The 17,396-nt window shown below is 52.7% G+C and overlaps 1 protein-coding gene across 1 annotated transcript; it reads right to left on the reverse strand.

Moving 5' to 3' along the window:
- Positions 1-180: 180 nt before the first annotated feature.
- On the reverse strand, positions 181-14,411 carry LOC124480195. Its single transcript, XM_047039300.1, has 23 exons — positions 14,144-14,411; positions 10,719-10,916; positions 8,159-10,625; positions 7,784-7,981; positions 7,381-7,501; positions 7,104-7,197; positions 6,783-6,878; positions 6,504-6,620; positions 6,290-6,388; positions 5,953-6,104; positions 5,691-5,829; positions 5,449-5,571; positions 4,601-4,792; positions 3,602-4,515; positions 3,001-3,250; positions 2,765-2,854; positions 2,351-2,590; positions 1,949-2,119; positions 1,519-1,696; positions 1,286-1,390; positions 878-1,159; positions 405-751; positions 181-270 (listed from the first exon to the last, which is right to left on the reverse strand). The coding sequence occupies exons 1-22, from the start codon at positions 14,144-14,146 to the stop codon at positions 411-413; spliced, it is 6,570 nt and encodes a 2,189-aa protein (XP_046895256.1). The 5' UTR covers positions 14,147-14,411; the 3' UTR covers positions 181-270; positions 405-410.
- Positions 14,412-17,396: the final 2,985 nt, after the last annotated feature.

Below are 17,396 nucleotides of genomic sequence, written 5' to 3' on the forward strand. Positions count from 1 at the left end.
TTCTCCGTTCAAAAAATCTCCTCTTGTCCTCCTCTTCCAGTTTCCTCTGGTCTCTTCAGAGCGACCATCATGTCCTCCATGACAAGCTGGGCGTTTCTTCCTCTGCCTTCACACCTCCTCAACCACAAACAGGAAGTTGTTGGAGACCAACAAGACCTCACTGACCGAGAGGAAATCCTCAGAGCAGAATCATCAGTAACATATCTGGTCTCGGAGGACTGACTAGTGTTAAACATCTGTTGATTTCATAGTAGAGTCCATTACTTGGTCCTGTAAAACAATAATGCAATCATAATTAGTAATACAGCACAATGTATGGAACATTCAACTACTTAGACATGTTTCTTATGCTTTAATAGACCACTTATAACCAAACAAGTGCTTGTGCCTATTCGTTCTCTTACTGATGACTATGTCATGTCAGCAGCTGGTAGTCCACACGTCACCTTCAGGCCCAGGGTGGGGGTCAGGCCCAGGGTGGGGGTCAGGCCCAGGGTGGGGGTCAGGCCCAGGGTGGGGGTCAGGTCCAGGGTGGGGGTCAGGTCCAGGGATTTGGAGGCCAGGGAGGGTCTTCTCCTGGTTGTCCCAGGTGACTGGCTCTTTTTGTGATTGGCTTTTGTGGCACACAGCTGTGAGTTCTGAGAGGTGAAAGAGGAGGAGTCTACCACATCTCCACCAATCCCAGAGAGGCAGCTGAGCTCAGAGTTGCTAAGCGCGCTGACGTTCTCGCCTGAGGACATCGAACTGTCCTCTGACACATGGGAGCAGGGAGATGACATCACCACACAGTATTTACTAAACATATATCTAATGATAAGAGAAACATGGTTAGCCAGAGGATAGTTTGGGTTCAAGGCTCAAGCAGTAGGAAACTCACTCAGCAGATGAAGTCTGGGTTTCTGGTTAGGATGAGGACGAACATGATGAAGATGATGATGATTACTGAGGCTCTCGTCCACCACACCCTCAGGGCAACAACAGACGACTTGATTGGTCTCTGGCCCTTGTGACTGATTCCCAAGGTAAGCGACGGGGGGTAACGAGCCTCGTCCAGAGGAGGAAGATGATTGGCTGCAGGAAGTGGAGGTGCTACTTCCTGAGCCAATGGAGTTAGGCCGTGCCTGTTCTCCTCCTACGGGTAGATGACAGGCTGCAGGGACTGGGCAGAGAGACGAACAACCTCTTCACTCAGGAAGGCACATTAGCATCAGCATGTTGGTTTATGTCTTTAGGCTTGTGTATCCATCTTTGTTTGTGTGTATGTGTATGTGTGTGGGTGTGTTACCTGTCCCAGACGGGATAGGGTGGTCATCTCTGTCACAGATGGATCTGATGTCCTGGAAGGACTTCCTCCCCAGCCCCATGAACAGCCTCTCCTGCACACGCAGCTCTGGAGCACAACACACAGCAACACAGGTCCATGTTTTTACATCCATCCCTCGAAAATGTCCATCCATCCGCTCATCCATCCATCGTTCCATCCATCCATCGAACCATCCCTTCATCCTGTGAGTGTACCTCTGTTGTGTGTGGCCTGTTCCCAGAGGAGCTGATCCAGGTCGGCGGTCCAGGCAGCCTTGACCTCTGACCTGTCAGCCCTCAGGGTGTAGGTGTCCTCCGCCCTCCTCCTTCGGAACCAGATCTCAAAACACAGACCGCTCACCCCTGAGGTGTGGGTCATTCCTATATCACAGGTCTGGGGGGAGAGACAGAGAGAAGCAGAGAGAGGAGAAAGACAGTGGAAAGAGAGAGAGAGAGACAGAGAGACAGAGAGAGAGAGAGAGACAGAGAGAGAGAGAGAGAGAGAGAGAGAGAGAGAGAGAAAGAGAGAGACAGACAGACAGGAAAAGAGAAGAAGAAGTAGAGAAAAGGTTCCTTAACTCTTCATACCCTAATTTGAGGTATGTGACTGGTGTCTCAGAGACCCTGGCCCAGCATGCATCCAGACCTTGAAGGACTGTTTATAAACATAAACATCGTTTCCCACGTCTGTCCTCTTGGTCTTGCTGAAGAGGATGAGGTGCTGAAAGAGGAACACCCTCCTGATGCTCCTCTTCCTGCGGTAGAACACTGTGAACTCATCCTGCCGAATCAGCTCACCCTGCTCCTGCAGGTTCACCTGGAGGGCAGAGCACAAACTGGATCAGACTGGGTCTGACTGGACCAGAAAAAGGTTTCATCAAGAACAATAACAAGAACCACATAACGTAACAAACATACATACATGTCCTTCCCAGACAGAGGTCTGACATCGATACATCTTTATCTCTTTCTCTGTTTCTATCCACCCACCCAGCCTTCCACCCATCCACCCACCCCTCCTTCCACCCATCCCAGTCCCAGGTCTTACATCACAGTCCTGGATAGCGTCCATGGTGAGGAGGTCGTTGCCATGGCGCATCTGGAAGCGGACCAGGTCAGCGGCGGCCTGAATGTCGGCCCTCCCGCTCTCTCTGGCTCCCTCGCCCGTCCCGGGGCTCCACACAGCCAGCATGTCGTGCAGCAGCAGGCTGTACTTGCTGATTCTCTGGATGGGCCTCAGCAGGTAGGAGGACAGGTCCATCAGGTCCCCCAGCTCCAGCTGCTTCCTCTGGGGGGGGGGGGGGGCACAGATGACACGGGGGGGGGGTCTTTCATAACATTCTTCACGAGGGCGGCCCAGGAGAGACGTCAGAACCTGACAATAACATTCATTGGTCTCCTGTGGGATGTTGAACCAATCAGTGAGTATCGAAGGCAACAGGACACAGGAAGTCCCACCCACCTTGAAGATGTCGTGTCTGTGATGGAGGATCAGGGCGTCAGACTGAGGCTTGTTCTTGCTATAGAGAGCATACAGACCCAAACTCTCCCTCTGCATGAACAGGAACACCAGGAGTCAGTTACCAACCCAACATGCTCCGCCTCCCACCTCCCAGAAAGACAGCAGACAGCCACAAGAGCACAGACATGCATATGTGCATGATACACACACTTATCTCATGGGGTCGGAGAACTCACGTGTCGCAGGAAGCACCGAGCCACCAGCAGGGGCTCCCGCTGGCAGGCCTCCAGCTCGCACAGGAAGTAGCGCTCGTGGAAGTCATAGAGGCGCTCCAGGTTGCCGAAGATGAGCGCTCGCTTGCCCCGCAGGTCCTGGGGCACGTCGGGCCTGTCCAGCAGGGGGAGGTAGTGAGTCAGGATGTAGGCCAGGGAGCGCACGTACTCTCTCTCTGTCAGCAGCAGCTCCTCCACGATGCGCTGCAGCTTCCTGTCCAGGCACAGGGTTAAGGTAAGCTTTACAACACAACACAACAGAATAGAACAGAGTCGAATTGTAACTTTATCGTTTTTGATTCCAATGTGACTCTACCTTTGCTACTTCAGTGCAAGCTTACAGACAGAGAGAAAGGTTATGTGAAACAAGTGTAACCAAAACTAATATCCAACAACAGTCAACTGTTTGACTATGTATATTTTCGAAATGTGTAAAGTCATATGGACATTTTGAACAGCTCAGATGTTTTCAAACTCCTGCACAGTGGCTGACAGTACACAGCACCACCATGAGCAGACAGCTCTGTCAAAAATGTGAAAACGTGGTGTTGGTCAGGACACTTACAGAGCCTTGCTGCTACTCTCCACGGCCCCAGTGGAGGAGGTGGCCTTCCCGGCCCCCCCAGGGGCCTCTGTCCCGCTGCATGAGTCCTGGGAGCAGAAGCTACCGTGGCGGGAGATCTGAAAGCGCTGGGCGGCTTGGAGGACCCTGCGGGACGGCTGACCGTGGGAGCGCGACGGCGCCTGGGCCTCGGATTGGCTGCTTGACGCGGCGCACGACTCCTCGCTCATCGACCGCGCCCCCAGACCGCGTTGCCAGGGGAACCACTGGCAGCCTATGGTGTGAGAGCGGGAGAGGGAGGCGTCTCGCGCCCTGCTGCTTCTCCCCCTCCTAGACTCCCGCTCCGTCTTCCTGGTTGCCCTGTAAGGAAGAGTCATGGTGGCGTCCGACCCCTGGGCGGTGCTGTCCACGGGCCTCTGGGAGGAGCTACAGCAGACCACGGGACTGTTACTGCTGCTGCCCCCGAGTGGCCTGAGCAGCCTGGCCTGGTCTGGACCAGAGACAGCCCGGGGACGCTCCCACGCTGGGCCAGGACCAGGTCTGCACAGCAGCGCCTCCTCCTGGCCTGAAGGAGGAGCTGTCTCAGTCCTGGCCTCTGGCTCTGCACACCACGGCCCAGCCCAGGGGCCGGCGTGCCGCTGCTGTGGCTGCCAGGACGGCTCCAGATCCCCCAGCCTCTCCTCCAGGTGCTGCCTCACCTCCTGACACCTCAGCCAGGCCACGTTCCACACGCGCATCCCCCTGGAGCCCCTCAGGGCGCAGGCCTGGGCCTTCACCTCCTGGAAGCAGTCGGGGGAGAACTGGAGGAACCTCTCCTGGAAGCTGTGGAGGGTGGCGGCAAGCTCCCTGTCCTGGGGTGAGCCTTCAGCCTGGTCCTGCTCCAGGTACCTTCTGCACTCCTCCGCCAGCAGTGAGGCCTGGGACCAGAGACAGAGGACATGCAGGTATGAGGGCATGAGTGAATACGTCCAGGCCCAATTGAGTTCCCAGATTGCTTCCAACCTCTTGACAGAAGTGACAGATGTGGAGCAGAGCCTCCAGCTCCCAGCGGCACCTCTCTGCCCGCGACAGGAAGTGAGCCAGGACGGACTGGAAGGTGTTCACCATGGTCCTAAAGACCTCCGTCTCGGGGTAGGAGGAGGCCTGCAGTCTCTCTGCCTCCCTCACCAGAGACTCTGCCTTCAGCTGCTTCTCCTGAGGGACACATACAAGTTATAAGACAATCTTCCCAAACACACCAGTCTGTCAGGTGCAGTTACTTTATCGAAGGGCACTTTATGCAGAACGTATTACCTGTCTGTCGTTATAGCACTGTGTATTGTTGTGAAACACTGACTGTTTCTGGGTATTAACCCCTGTATTTATGTGCTATTTGCACTATTACCCATTCATATTCATATTCTTGTTTTTAAATATTTTTTTTTTATATTTTACATTTTAGTAAAGAAATTTAGATTGTTAGTTCCTAGGATTAGTTAGACTACTGTAATTTTATACTTTTTGATTGAAGATCCGTATATGTTAATTGTTTGCACCTTCCGGCCACAGTAAATTCCGTGTTTGTGTAAACCTACATGGCGAATAAAACCAAATTCTGATTCTGATGTTAGAACTGTCACTTCAAGTCTTTGATTAACTGCTGTATCTGCTATATGCACACATGTGCACGTCGCTTTGGATAAAAGCCTTGTTAAATGAATACACGTAAATGTGTGCCAGCTCCAGTCGTCTTGTTCCACCCTGTTCAGTCCTTAGATGTGGGCCTCAAAGTTCAATCCTACCCTGAACCTGTCCCTACCAGTCTACCACCACGTCTAGACAGTAGAGTGTAGAAAGGGCGTGGGACTCACGCCGGCCTCAGCGAGGAAGGAGCTGAAGCTCTGCAGAGTCTGCTCCACCCTCTCTCTGGGGTCCTCCACGGCCTCCGCCTCCAGCAGCCTCCTCTCCCCCTCGGCGGTGAACCACTCTCTGATCTACACACACAGCAGCTGGTGGGGTGGCTGGGGCACATGCCTTTATGACACTCTTAATGCTACGTGCGCGACGCGTGGCGCGTCACTTCACCATGTGAACGGATGGGAGGCGTTCCTACCTGTGTGAAGTGTTCCTCCAGGTGGCGTAGCTGCAGCAGGTACTCCAGGTGTTCCAGCGTGCTGTTGGACTTCTTCACCAGGACGTGAGCCTGCTCCTCCACTTGGCTGGATAGACCGGCCACAGCCTCCAGCGCAGCACTGCAGACACAGGGGACAGGCTTGGGACACTGGAGCTGTCAGTTCTCCTACCCTGTGCGTCCACCTGCCTGCACGGAGGACAGATGTCTTCCCGTGGTCTGTACAGGGATGGGAGATGTCTACCTGTAGTCACTATAGTGAGGGTATCTCAGGTCACTCTCTCTCCTCAGCCTGGCTAGTATGGCTCCGCCTTCCCTCTGCAGGAAAACCAAGCGGCTGTCCGTCAGCACGTCTCTCATCAGAGTCCTCTGTCCTGTGATGCTCTGCTGCACTTCCTGTCACACCGGGGAAAAACACGGTCAGTAAAAAGACGGGGCGCTGGGAATCCTCTGCTATCCACAACATCCCAGATTATAGGCCAGTGATGCATCCATGTCCTGGACAGATAAACAGGCAGGCTGGTCTAGTTCCTGAAGAACAACATCAGTGTATTACAGCCCCCTGTGTAACTGTGTCCTACCTGGACGGTACCGATCCTCTGGACCCCTTCAAGTCTCCCTATGGTTCTGAGGAGCAAACCAGACGCTTCCTGCAGGTCTGACACGAACGGCTGAAGGTTCTGGAAAACAGGAATAACTCTCATTACTATAGACACCAACATAGTGGTACCACACCATACAGAGGCTAGGTTAAAGGTCAGGGGTCAGCATCTATCTCGGATTGGTGTGGCTAACCTTGTGAAGCTGGAGCCAATCAAGATGGCTGTAGGGCAGGGTTCCTTCCAGGGCTGAGGTCAGCTGACTGGAATCCACCATCTTGTTCAGGGCCCTCAGGGAGCTCACAACCTCAGTCTGTTCCCAGTCAAAATGATAGTCAGACAGACAGACCTGGCAGGGTAGCTAGGACCATGGTGTGGGGGGCAATTCAAGGGAAGGTTCCAACACTGCTAGACAGTACTGGAGAACTTAAGTCAAGTATCCCCAAAGGCAAGTGGTATTGGATCCAGTTCTGACCTGCAGTCCTGCGTAGGCTGAGTGTGTGTCTGGATGACGGCTGCTCTCCTTGTCCAGCAGCACCAGCACCGTGTGGACAACAGGGGAGGTCTGCTCCTACAACACATACATCAGGACACACATCAGCACGTGTCATTGGTAGACCTGAAGCCTATCTCTATGTAGGGTAGAATCCTCAACCATGAATACAAATCCAAGCTGTTGTTCAGTTGACAGAGGTCTTGCGTAGCTCTTTACTGCCCCCATGTGGCCTAGATGTTGCTCTGCAGAAGCACACCATTTAGTAAACACCACTGAGGAGAACAGCAGTGATGTTCCTACCTGGAGCATCATCACTGCCTGGTGGAGCTGTGGAGGGGGAGGAGTCTTACGAGCATCTAGGAGTATCGTCATTCCTAGTTCTCTGATCTCTTGCCTAGAAACCAAGGAAACAATATTATTATGTTCACTCACCATATCACAAAAAGACACAATTGTGAAGTCCTTCAGTACCATCTGAAGGTTTGATAACAGTTAAAAAAACATGTTTTTAAGATCAATCCTGTCACTGTCTCCTAGGAGACTAGAATGACACCCAGACAAGGGGAAAGATTCTTACCTGGTTATAGAGTAAAAGTACAGCAACATCTGGTAGAGTTCTTGACTGGACACCCTTGACCTCCAGCCCTCCCGGTCTACATACACCTCCACCACAGCCCTGCCCACCCTGTCTCTGCCACCTGCAGTCAGCAACAAACACCTGTGTGAACATGTGAACCTGGAACACAGCTAACAACCCTGACACAGTCTCCTGGATTATGTGACATAATACCCACACCACATTCATGGTCGACAATCACTTAATATTTCAAGGCTTTTGTTAAATCATGAACAATATCCACTGTTGAGACTTGGATAGTTGAATTGATGAATTTGATGAATTACACACAAATGATGTTTATGGTCATAAAGAGAGGATAGTTATGTGTGATCTCTGTTGTCTGAAGTGCAGGTGCCCCTGCCTGTGAGACAGGCCAGCCCCAGGTGGAGAGGGAGGGAGCAGGGGTCTGGGAGGCCCAGGTCTGGGGCCTTTGGCCTGGACGTGACAGGCTCAATGGGCTGCTGCTGGAAGTGTTGTCCAGGGGTCTGGTTCTGTGGCTGGCTGGCTGATTCTGGTTGGTTGCTGCAGGGCACAGGAAGTTCACTAGCCTGGGCGCCACCTGCAGGAGGGAGATATATGCATATTCACTTTTTTTTTAGACAAATGTATATAATGTGGCTAGAGATAACAACATTGTATTTTCTAGTTTCCTTGTCTCCTCAGACTGTCAGCCTGAACCAGACAACCAGCAGGTAATCATGAGCCTGACAACCTGTTGACCACCTGGTCGTCTCACCTGTGCAGGTCTTCCCGCGCCTGTTGGTCTTGGGGGAGACCAGGCCGAAGGCCGTGGCGTTTTTACACTTCACCACGTGGAGCCTGGGAACCATGGCGTCGGAGCAGGAGGAGTCAGCGCTGTCCCTCCGGGCCGTCTGACCCTGGCCCTTCCCCTTCCTGTCCCTCCTGAGGGTGTGACCCTGCACCACCAGCTGACAGCGCTCAGAGGTGTCCACCACAGTGGTGGAGAGAGAGGAGCACCGCCCGTCTGCGTCTGGGTCTGCAGCACCCAGACTGGATGTGACGGCTCCCGTCCTCTCAGATACCGCCGGGGGAACACGGGTCACGTTCCCCGATGTTCCACGGGGGACGGGGTTATGTTCCCCCGACTCTTTACAGAGGGAGGACTCTTTACAGGAAGGGGGGTGTGTATTTACAGCAGAACACACAGGGGCTGTCCCAGAGATTGGTCTCGGTGCACAGAACTGCTGAGGTCCACTAAAGTGTTGCTTAAGGGCCCTGTGGTATGGCTGGGGGGTAATAGAACAGTGCTGGGGGAGAGTCGCACAGTGCTGTGAATGTTCTCCCCCACCACCATTTGTTTGCAGCTTCCCCTCAGTCAGACAATCCTCCTCTACCACCGTCAGAATGTTTTCCCTCTGCGCCCTATTCTCTCTCTCCCTCCCTTCCTCCTTCTCTCTCTCTCGGGAGAAACAGACAGGGTTCTGCAGTGCCGCCTGGTAGGATTCTCGGTAGCGACATCTCAGTTCCTGGGCCCTGGAGGGACCCTGCCCCGGCCCCAGACCCTGCTCGTGGCCTGGCTTGGGCTCCAGCCCTGTAGCACATGGTCCTCCTGAGTCCTGCAGTATGAGCCTCCGTCTCAGACACGGGCTGCAGGGCTCCTCACAGAAACGGACCGTCCGGCCACACTGGGAGGACTCTCTGGGGGGAAAGGGCTGCTGGTGGAGGGGCTGGGGTCCACACTGGGAGGACTCTCTGGGGGGAGAGGGCTGCTGGTGGAGGGGCTGGGGTCCACGCTGGGAGGACTCTCTGGGGGGAGAGGGCTGCTGGTGGAGGGGCTGGGGTCCACACTGGGAGGACTCTCTGGGGGGAGAGGGCTGCTGGTGGAGGGGCTGGGGTCCACACTGGGAGGACTCTCTGGGGGGAGAGGGCTGCTGGTGGAGGGGCTGGGGTCCACGCTGGGAGGACTCTCTGGGGGGAGAGGGCTGCTGGTGGAGGGGCTGGGGTCCACACTGGGAGGACTCTCTGGGGGGAGAGGGCTGCTGGTGGAGGGGCTGGGTTCCACACTGGAAGGACTCTCTGGGGGGAGAGGGCTGCTGGTGGAGGGGCTGGGGTCCACGCTGGGAGGACTCTCTGGGGGGAGAGGGCTGCTGGTGGAGGGGCTGGGGTCCACGCTGGGAGGACTCTCTGGGGGGAGAGGGCTGCTGGTGGAGGGGCTGGGGTCCCTGCTGGGAGGACTCTCTGGGGGGAGAGGGCTGCTGGTGGAGGGGCTGGGGTCCACGCTGGGCTGGAGGGGCCGGAGCAGGCTGGCTGGGCCTACACAACGATATCCAGGGATGTGTGGGTGACTGGACCTGCGTATGCGACGGTGTGTGCGGCGATGTGAATGACTGTGTGCGTTTTGGTTCCTGTGTGCGTTTTGGTTCCTGTGTGCGCGTCTGCTCTTGACTAGAATGACGCGAGGCGTCCATCTTCTGGGTAAACTCCAGCAGGTCCACGTACTCTCCCTCAGGCTCCTGCCTAAAGGGAGTTTCACCTGTCCCTACACCCAGCCCTCCCCCCAGAGGCCCCCCGGCACAGCGGCTGTCCCAGGGGTGGCCAGACACCCAGCCCCTGGCCTGGGCCGTCTCCTCGGCCCGATGCACACGCGGCTGCCTGGAGGGGACGCTCCTGTCCACCAGACACAGGGACACAGCGATGCCATGCTTAGCTGGGCAGATCCTCGTCTCTACAGAGAAGCCAGAGTCACGGGGATGCTGAGAGGGACCTGACGAGGACTCCTGAGCTGGACGAGGAAGAGCGACGGCGGGCGGGAGAGGAGGAGGAGCAGGAGGCGGGGCCATGATTCGGGGTTGATCCACAAATTTGGGCCGCGCCACCTCTTCCCATGGTAACCTCACCACAGCCTGGTCGGTGACTAGTAAGCACTGGCTGAGAGGCGTGCCGCGGCGCCCCTCGTTAACCTCCCTGAGCCATTCGGACGTGAAGATGCAGGTGTAGGCCGTCTCGGGGATGTGAGTTTCCTCCACCTGCGGTGGCTGCTTCCTGTCTTGGTGTAGCCCCTCCTCCTCCAGGAGGCTGCAGACCAGGATGCGGGCAGCGTTCTGGGAGAACGGAGCCGCCTGCAGGTAGAAGTCCCCCGGGCGGAGCAGCAGAGGGCTGAGGGGGGCGAGGTGGAGCACCACACGGTCCCCCAGACACAAGGGCCAGCCCTCAGACTGGAACAGCACCCCACTGAACTGAGCCTGTAGGGGTGACAGGAGGGAGACGCCCTTTCAAAACAGGACTTTCATACGCATGAAGAGGTGTGTGTGTCTGTGTGTGTGCACGTGACTCACACAGGCAGCTTGCTGAACACTCTCTAAGATGTGCTTAGCCGGGACAAGGAAGTTCAGCAAGCAGCGGAGGGCGTCGCCGTGGTAACGCTCCTGGATCCGCTGTAGGAGCTGATTGAGGAGGGTGGGGGCCGTGGCGTGGAAGGGAGGGTAGAGGGCAGAGAGGAGCGCCTGGATGGATGCCTCCACAGACTCAGGGTTCTAGAACGGGGAGGAGAGAGTCAGTTACTCCAGCGTCCTCTAAGGAGATACAGATCATTACAGGGTCCTAGGAGAACAGACATGGATGACAGCTCATTTGTTCACACAAATACTTCAGACGCATACATGAAAATGTACTCTGTACACATAGAGAAGAGAGAGACAGAGAGAGAGAGAGACAGAGAAACAGAGAGACAGAGAGAAAGAGAGACAGAAGAGAGAGAGAGAGAGAGAGAGAGAGAGAGAGAGAGAGAGAGAGAGAGAGAGAGAGAGAGAGAGAGAGAGAGAGAGAGAGAGAGAGACAGAGACAGAGACAGAGAGACAGAGAGAGAGGAAGGGAAAGGCTCAGACTGGTTTATAGTTTCACATTCCCTCTGACCTCAACCCTGGGGCCTAGCTGCCTGGCACCCACTTTTAGGCCATGCTTAATATAGCATAGTCAAGGTCTGCTGCAGCCTGACAGGTTAATGTACACACACACACACACACACACACTGCTGTCCCTCTGCTTTGTCCATTCTCCCTCTCTCTCCTCAGACAGGACCATCCCTTCACTATCCATAACTGGGTCAGCCAGTCCAATTCTCCCCAGTGGAGAGGAGAGGAGGTGGGATAATCCCATACAGCAGGGATCCCCTCCTGTATCCTCTACAACCTGACACCCAGCTAACAGCTCGTCTCTCACCCCCGCCGGCTATGGAATCTGGGCTCTGAGCATTCCAGAACCCTGCCACACCTTCCTGGGACCAGGGGAACCAGAGAACCTTTAGTCAGAGGGCCGCAATGTGGGGTGGTACCCCTGGGTGTGGGTTGGGCTGGACTACACTGGTGTTTGGCTACTCGTTTTGAAAGCCACCTGCCAGGCGAAGGGAGGGTCAGTGAAAGATGTGTGTAGCCATGGTGACTGGGATTGTAAGATGCTGTTGAGTTGGGCCTGGTGTTGGGCAGTAAATTAACACACCTCTCACTAAACCAGAGAAATCCCTGTCACGAATCAGGTTGCAGATGAATGTAGTCTGGGCTAGTTTCCATGAGAGGTGTGGACAGATGTCTTTATATCTGAACAGCTCAGCCAACAGGCCTTTGAAGTGACTGTTTTGCTTCCAGATTGTGTTGTGTACAGTCTACAGCAATATCAGCAGTCTTGAGCCCATTAGGCTACTTATTTTGGCAGGTCATTTGAGCCATTCCGTTCTGTCACCAATCAGACCTTTAAATACATGGCGGGATCCATTTCCTGTGCTTATGTCTGGGATTGTCAGACAGATAAATTAAAACACATCAGAGCTCTAGACCTTCCAGGGACTGACTCCTCAAGATTGTTGTGGGACAAAGTTCTACTAGACTCTCCTGGGGTCTAACTTGTGTCCTCACCACACCTCCCGGTCACCACACCTCCCGGTCACCACACCTCCCGGTCACCACACCTCCCGGTCACCACACCTCCCGGTCACCACACCTCCCGGTGTCCTCACCGCCCGGTGTCCTCACCACACCGCCCGGTGTCCTCACCACACCACCTGGTCACCACACCATACCACCTGGTCACCACACCTCCTGACTAGAGAAAGGAACCCTGACAATACAGCATTCTAGAATGTGATTGTTAGTGCTCATAAGTAGATTACTGCTGAGAGAACCATGACTGCTGACTCGTCCAGTGTGCTTGCCTCAGCCAGGAGACAGCGGAGAAGATAGTCTATTGTAGTCCAGTTATAACGTGATGCCTGCTCCCTGTATCACATCACTGAACAGAAGTCCAGCTGTACTGGATTAAAAAAAAAAATATCTAGCCTGGTCGGGCTGTTCCACAGCTTTATATTTATCCCTTAAAGGTGTCTGTGTGAGTAAGTGTTGACATTGAGTTGTTGAAACCATTTCGAGCCCTTGAATCAAAGATCAACTGGCTGACATGATATCATTACCCTGAACCTCGCGTAAAGAGATGACTTAGTATTTTATAACCTTTCAAGAAGCAATAGAAGTGGATCCTGTTGTGTAAATCACAACGCACTTATGGAAGCCTACTAGGTCAGAGATATAATGACCAGTCTGGTCTGAAGAAACAGTGTGCATGATCTGTCCAGGACGCTGGGAAGCAGACCTTATATTTACCAGGTTCAACAGCCACAAAATACAAGTTATTGTCTTATTCAGCAGATTGGTTGAAAGTTGTTTGCTAACTGGCACTCAGGCAGCTCACATGAGTGTGAAAACATATCATTACACAAAGCTGCTGGCATGTTCATAAACACATTATTCAGTATCTAACTGCTCCAAAACACGTCCCGTCAGCATGCTGGCCACTCTCACCAGCTGTTCATGCTGCCTGTAATTAGCTCACAGCTCAGAGGTTTCTCATTCACTACCTGAAACAACATCAAACAACACAAACATGAACATGAAGTTTGAGTGTTCCTGAGTGGGGTTGCTCGCGTGGGTGGGGTGCATGGGGTCGTTGGGGGTCGTTTGTTGGGGTTTGGTATTTTCCGGAGGTACTTTGGTAAGATAGTCAGGTGAGGTGGCTGGCAGCATTGGCCAGACAGGACAGAGTTGTACTTGTCTAGCAGTAGAAAGAAGTCTTGTTCTCAGGTTCGTCACTATAACTGCTGTTTTTACTGTCGACCACACTCTCTATGTCCCCAACCCAACCCACAGTAAGCTTATGGAACATACACCTTCTGCATTATGCTACGTTACACCCAAAAGGCACGGCACACCCACCCCACCTGAACAACTCTCAACATGCAGAAACAAAAACAGGAACCTTTCGAGAGGTTCCCTGCTGGTCAGGAGCAGACTGGCTTCCGGAGGAATGTAGCAGAAGATACCGACATGGCAGTCAGTGGCACATTTGAGAAGACTGAGCTGGTAACATGAGAGCCCTCACCTTGATTCATAACACTCTGGCTGGCATGCTCCAGGGTTAGGTTAGCTAGCTACAGGGTTGAGACACTGCAACAGCTCCCAGGGGGTGTCATGTATGTACTGGACATGCGGGGCTACACGTGTCAGGAAAAGGAGACGCTCAAGGCTGTCGTTTCAGATATTCCAAACCTTTTGCTGGACAACTTCGACAACACATTGTTATTTTGACAAGTCTAATAACACCACGATGATGTTGTCGAAGGCATCAAAGCAGTTACACTTTAGGACAGTCATTCTGATCCGGAAGGATCAGTAAAGATAATTGTAATATGTGATAAAGAGAAAGGTAGTCACAGTACCATCTCTCCTACAGGCTGGTGCTAGTCCCATGTGGCAGAACAGTCTCTGTGTACGAAGTCCAGTCGTGAGAGAAAATCCACAGACAGAGACATTTGTTCTGACCAAAATGATGGATATGGTTCTGAAAGGCTTGTTCTGATAGAGTCATCCCTATAATGTCCAGTTCCCACATGGTCACTACTAAGTGAAACAGTAAGCTAATACAACCCCTCTCTTCTCTCCCTCTCTAACTGTCCCTCTCTCTCCCGTCTCTAGTTATCTCTGAATCGCCTGGTGCTTGGTTCTATGTTTGTCAACCCTCAGCTGGAGAGGGGGCAGTGTGACCTAGCATCCAGCATACGAGAGGTGTAAAGCAAAGGAGGAAAGAGAGAGAGGAGAGAGAGAGAGAGAGAGAGAGAGAGAGAGAGAGAGAGAGAGAGAGAGAGAGAGAGAGAGAGAGAGAGAGAGAGAGAGAAAGAGAGAGAAAGAGAGAGAGAGAGAGAGAGAGAGAGAGAGAGAGAGAGAGAGAGAGAGAGAGAGAGAGAGAAAGAGAGAAAGAGAGAGAGGCAGAGGGAGGAGAGAGGGAGAGGGAGAGGGAGAGGGAGAGGGAGAGTTGAAAATGGTTAGCTTTACATAGGAATTCTCGTTCTCACTCTCTCTCCTTCTCTCTTTTTCCTTCTCTCTGTCTATAAGACACACATTTTCCAACAGACTCCACTCCACTCCCAATTTGAGACAGAATGACCGACATACATTGCACTGTGCTACTATAACCGAGTAGTTCCTGACACATGCTATCGGCTCAGATGTTTGTCCCCAGCTGTCCCATCCCATGCCTTCTCCTCATACTCCTCCTATCCTAATTCCCCTTCCAGCTCTCATCCTGTCCTCACCCAGATTTCATCCTCTGCCCTTTGTCCTCATCCAGCTCCCCCCATGCCTCCTTTAGGCTGCCCCCTACCAGTCCATCCACAACCCACCCTTCCATGCTTGCTGGCTCCCCTTGAGCAGCACAGGAAATGTCAAATTACATTGCTAGCAACTGGAGCTAGCTGTGTTAACATGTCGTCCCCTGAAGTGTCAGTGTCTCTGTCTCTTTATGCCTGTTGGGTCTGAATCATCTGTTGGTCCAGGCTGAGTTGACCTTGTACCAGCGGTCTGCCAGGGGGGGCTTCTGTAGCGACAGAACATGACTCACCACAAACTAAGAGGGCAGACTAACACACACACAGAGAGACCAGCAGACAGATAGACAGGCTGACACAAAAGCACCCTGACAGAAGCCCGGCTAGCAGTCCAACAGTGGTACAGGGGTGTTTAGTGGTGTTAATACCAGGGACTATGGAAACAGCCGGCCATCACACCACACACTGCTATTCTGGCCTCCAGAATGCTCTCAGCGTTCGGCATGTTTTGAATGAGGCCTCTCTGCTAGAGCAACTAACACCCCATTATCATTCTGCCAGCCAGTTAACATACTGGACACCTCTCCCAGAGGAGTCCATCAGACAGAGGCCTGGGGGGCAGCCAGAGTAGGAACACCAAACCAATGTAAATAAGATTTACTAGAAAATCCTAAATTTACTTCAGTCTGGAGTTTAAAGTTAGTGTGTTAGTTAGTTTGCATTCCATTTCTGGGAAAAGCGCACTGGTTCAAATAGACAAGAGAAACTGAAAGATTCCAACCATAATATAGAATGATAATTTTAGCATTTCTCGCCAGGCTTGGAGACCAGTAGCTGCATACGAGCCTTGCAGTGACAGGACTGAAGTGGAAGATGGATTGACCCAGGGGTAGAGAGGCCCTGAGACCATTAAAGTGTCTGTGTGACCCCTGACCCCATCTCCTCCTGAGATGAACCCAGGGTGCTGAATCACTGACCTGGACAAGCAGCTGCACGCCTGCTGCAACACCCCCACCCACTGCCAGACAGCTTCTCACATAGCTGTGTGAACGGACTTTCATTCTGCCAGCTGACCCCAGTGAGTGTCTGGCTACAGTGAGGGGAAAAGACCGGAAGAGGAAGTAGAAAGAAGGAGGAAGAGGGAGACAGAGAAGGAATCAGAAGACAGGGGACGACAGGACAACAGATAGCAGGACCGCACACCCTAACTCTCAAGTCTGGCCTTGCCAAGTGAGAGGAGAGCAGCAGCTGCATCAACTAGCCAGTCAACATGGCAGCCGCACACACCTAAAATCAGCCATCAAGGTCAGCACTGGTGGTGTTTGAATATTGTCCTGCTCCATCTCCTCCTCTCAGTATTTATATCCTGCTGCCTCTCAGACAGACAAACACTCTGGGGCCATAACAGACAGCAGCAGCTGCCCAGGACGCGAGAGGAGGAGAACAAGAGGAGAGCTGGAGGAAGAGGCAGAGAGGACTGTATCACTGGCAGGAGTGAGATGAAAGAACAAAAACCTGGCGGGAAGAAGATGAGAACGGCAGAAAATAGGAAAAGGCATCCTTATCTTTCCAAATGCATGTTCTGTAGTGAGGGAGTTGTATAACAGCACCCTCTAGTGGGTTCATGGGAATACAGACACGGGACTTAGTGGTCTCGGGACATTACATTTCGCCAAATTAGAATACTAAATAACTCATAATAGCAACCACTTTGTCAAAACATTAAACGTTGTTACATAGTCTGTATATGACGATTTATAAGGGCAAAGTGGAGCTCAGTGGTGGAGCTCAGAACGGCAGATCATGAGGTTGCAGGTCACCATACATGTAGGCTAGTGTTTTCTTTGGATACAAACATCATTATTACATTATTATTTACAGCCTACCTTATATTTGCCATTATTTCTGACCAATGTCATATTGTCTATGTTAATAGCCTCGTGCTATTGCTTCAATCAAGAGGGAAATACCTCATGCGTATTCAAGGTGTAGGCATTTGTCAGTCACTTCAAGTGTGACCGATGGGTATAAACCTCGGAAAGGGATCTTGTTGTAGGCCCTAACCGGGCCAATGGCTATAAACTAACCTCTACAAAGTCTATACAGAACTGGACAACATATGTCAAAGTCATTAAACTGATATGCCATCCCCCAAAAAACGATCTCTCTATAAAATATACAGTTTGAGTAGGTAAAGAAGAAGCCTATCCAAAATTCTAAAGACTAACCGTATCGATTTCTGTCGGGATTCATGATCTTCGGTATGCTGTCAGGTCCATTCAGAGGAAAACACTGTGAATGTATCCTCATCAAATCCAGTTTTTAAAATGCTGAAGCAGGTAGCTACTATGAAGTGATAAACCAGAAC

Source organism: Hypomesus transpacificus, chromosome 18 (genome assembly GCF_021917145.1).
Source record: "Hypomesus transpacificus isolate Combined female chromosome 18, fHypTra1, whole genome shotgun sequence".
NCBI classification, from domain to species: domain Eukaryota; kingdom Metazoa; phylum Chordata; class Actinopteri; order Osmeriformes; family Osmeridae; genus Hypomesus; species Hypomesus transpacificus.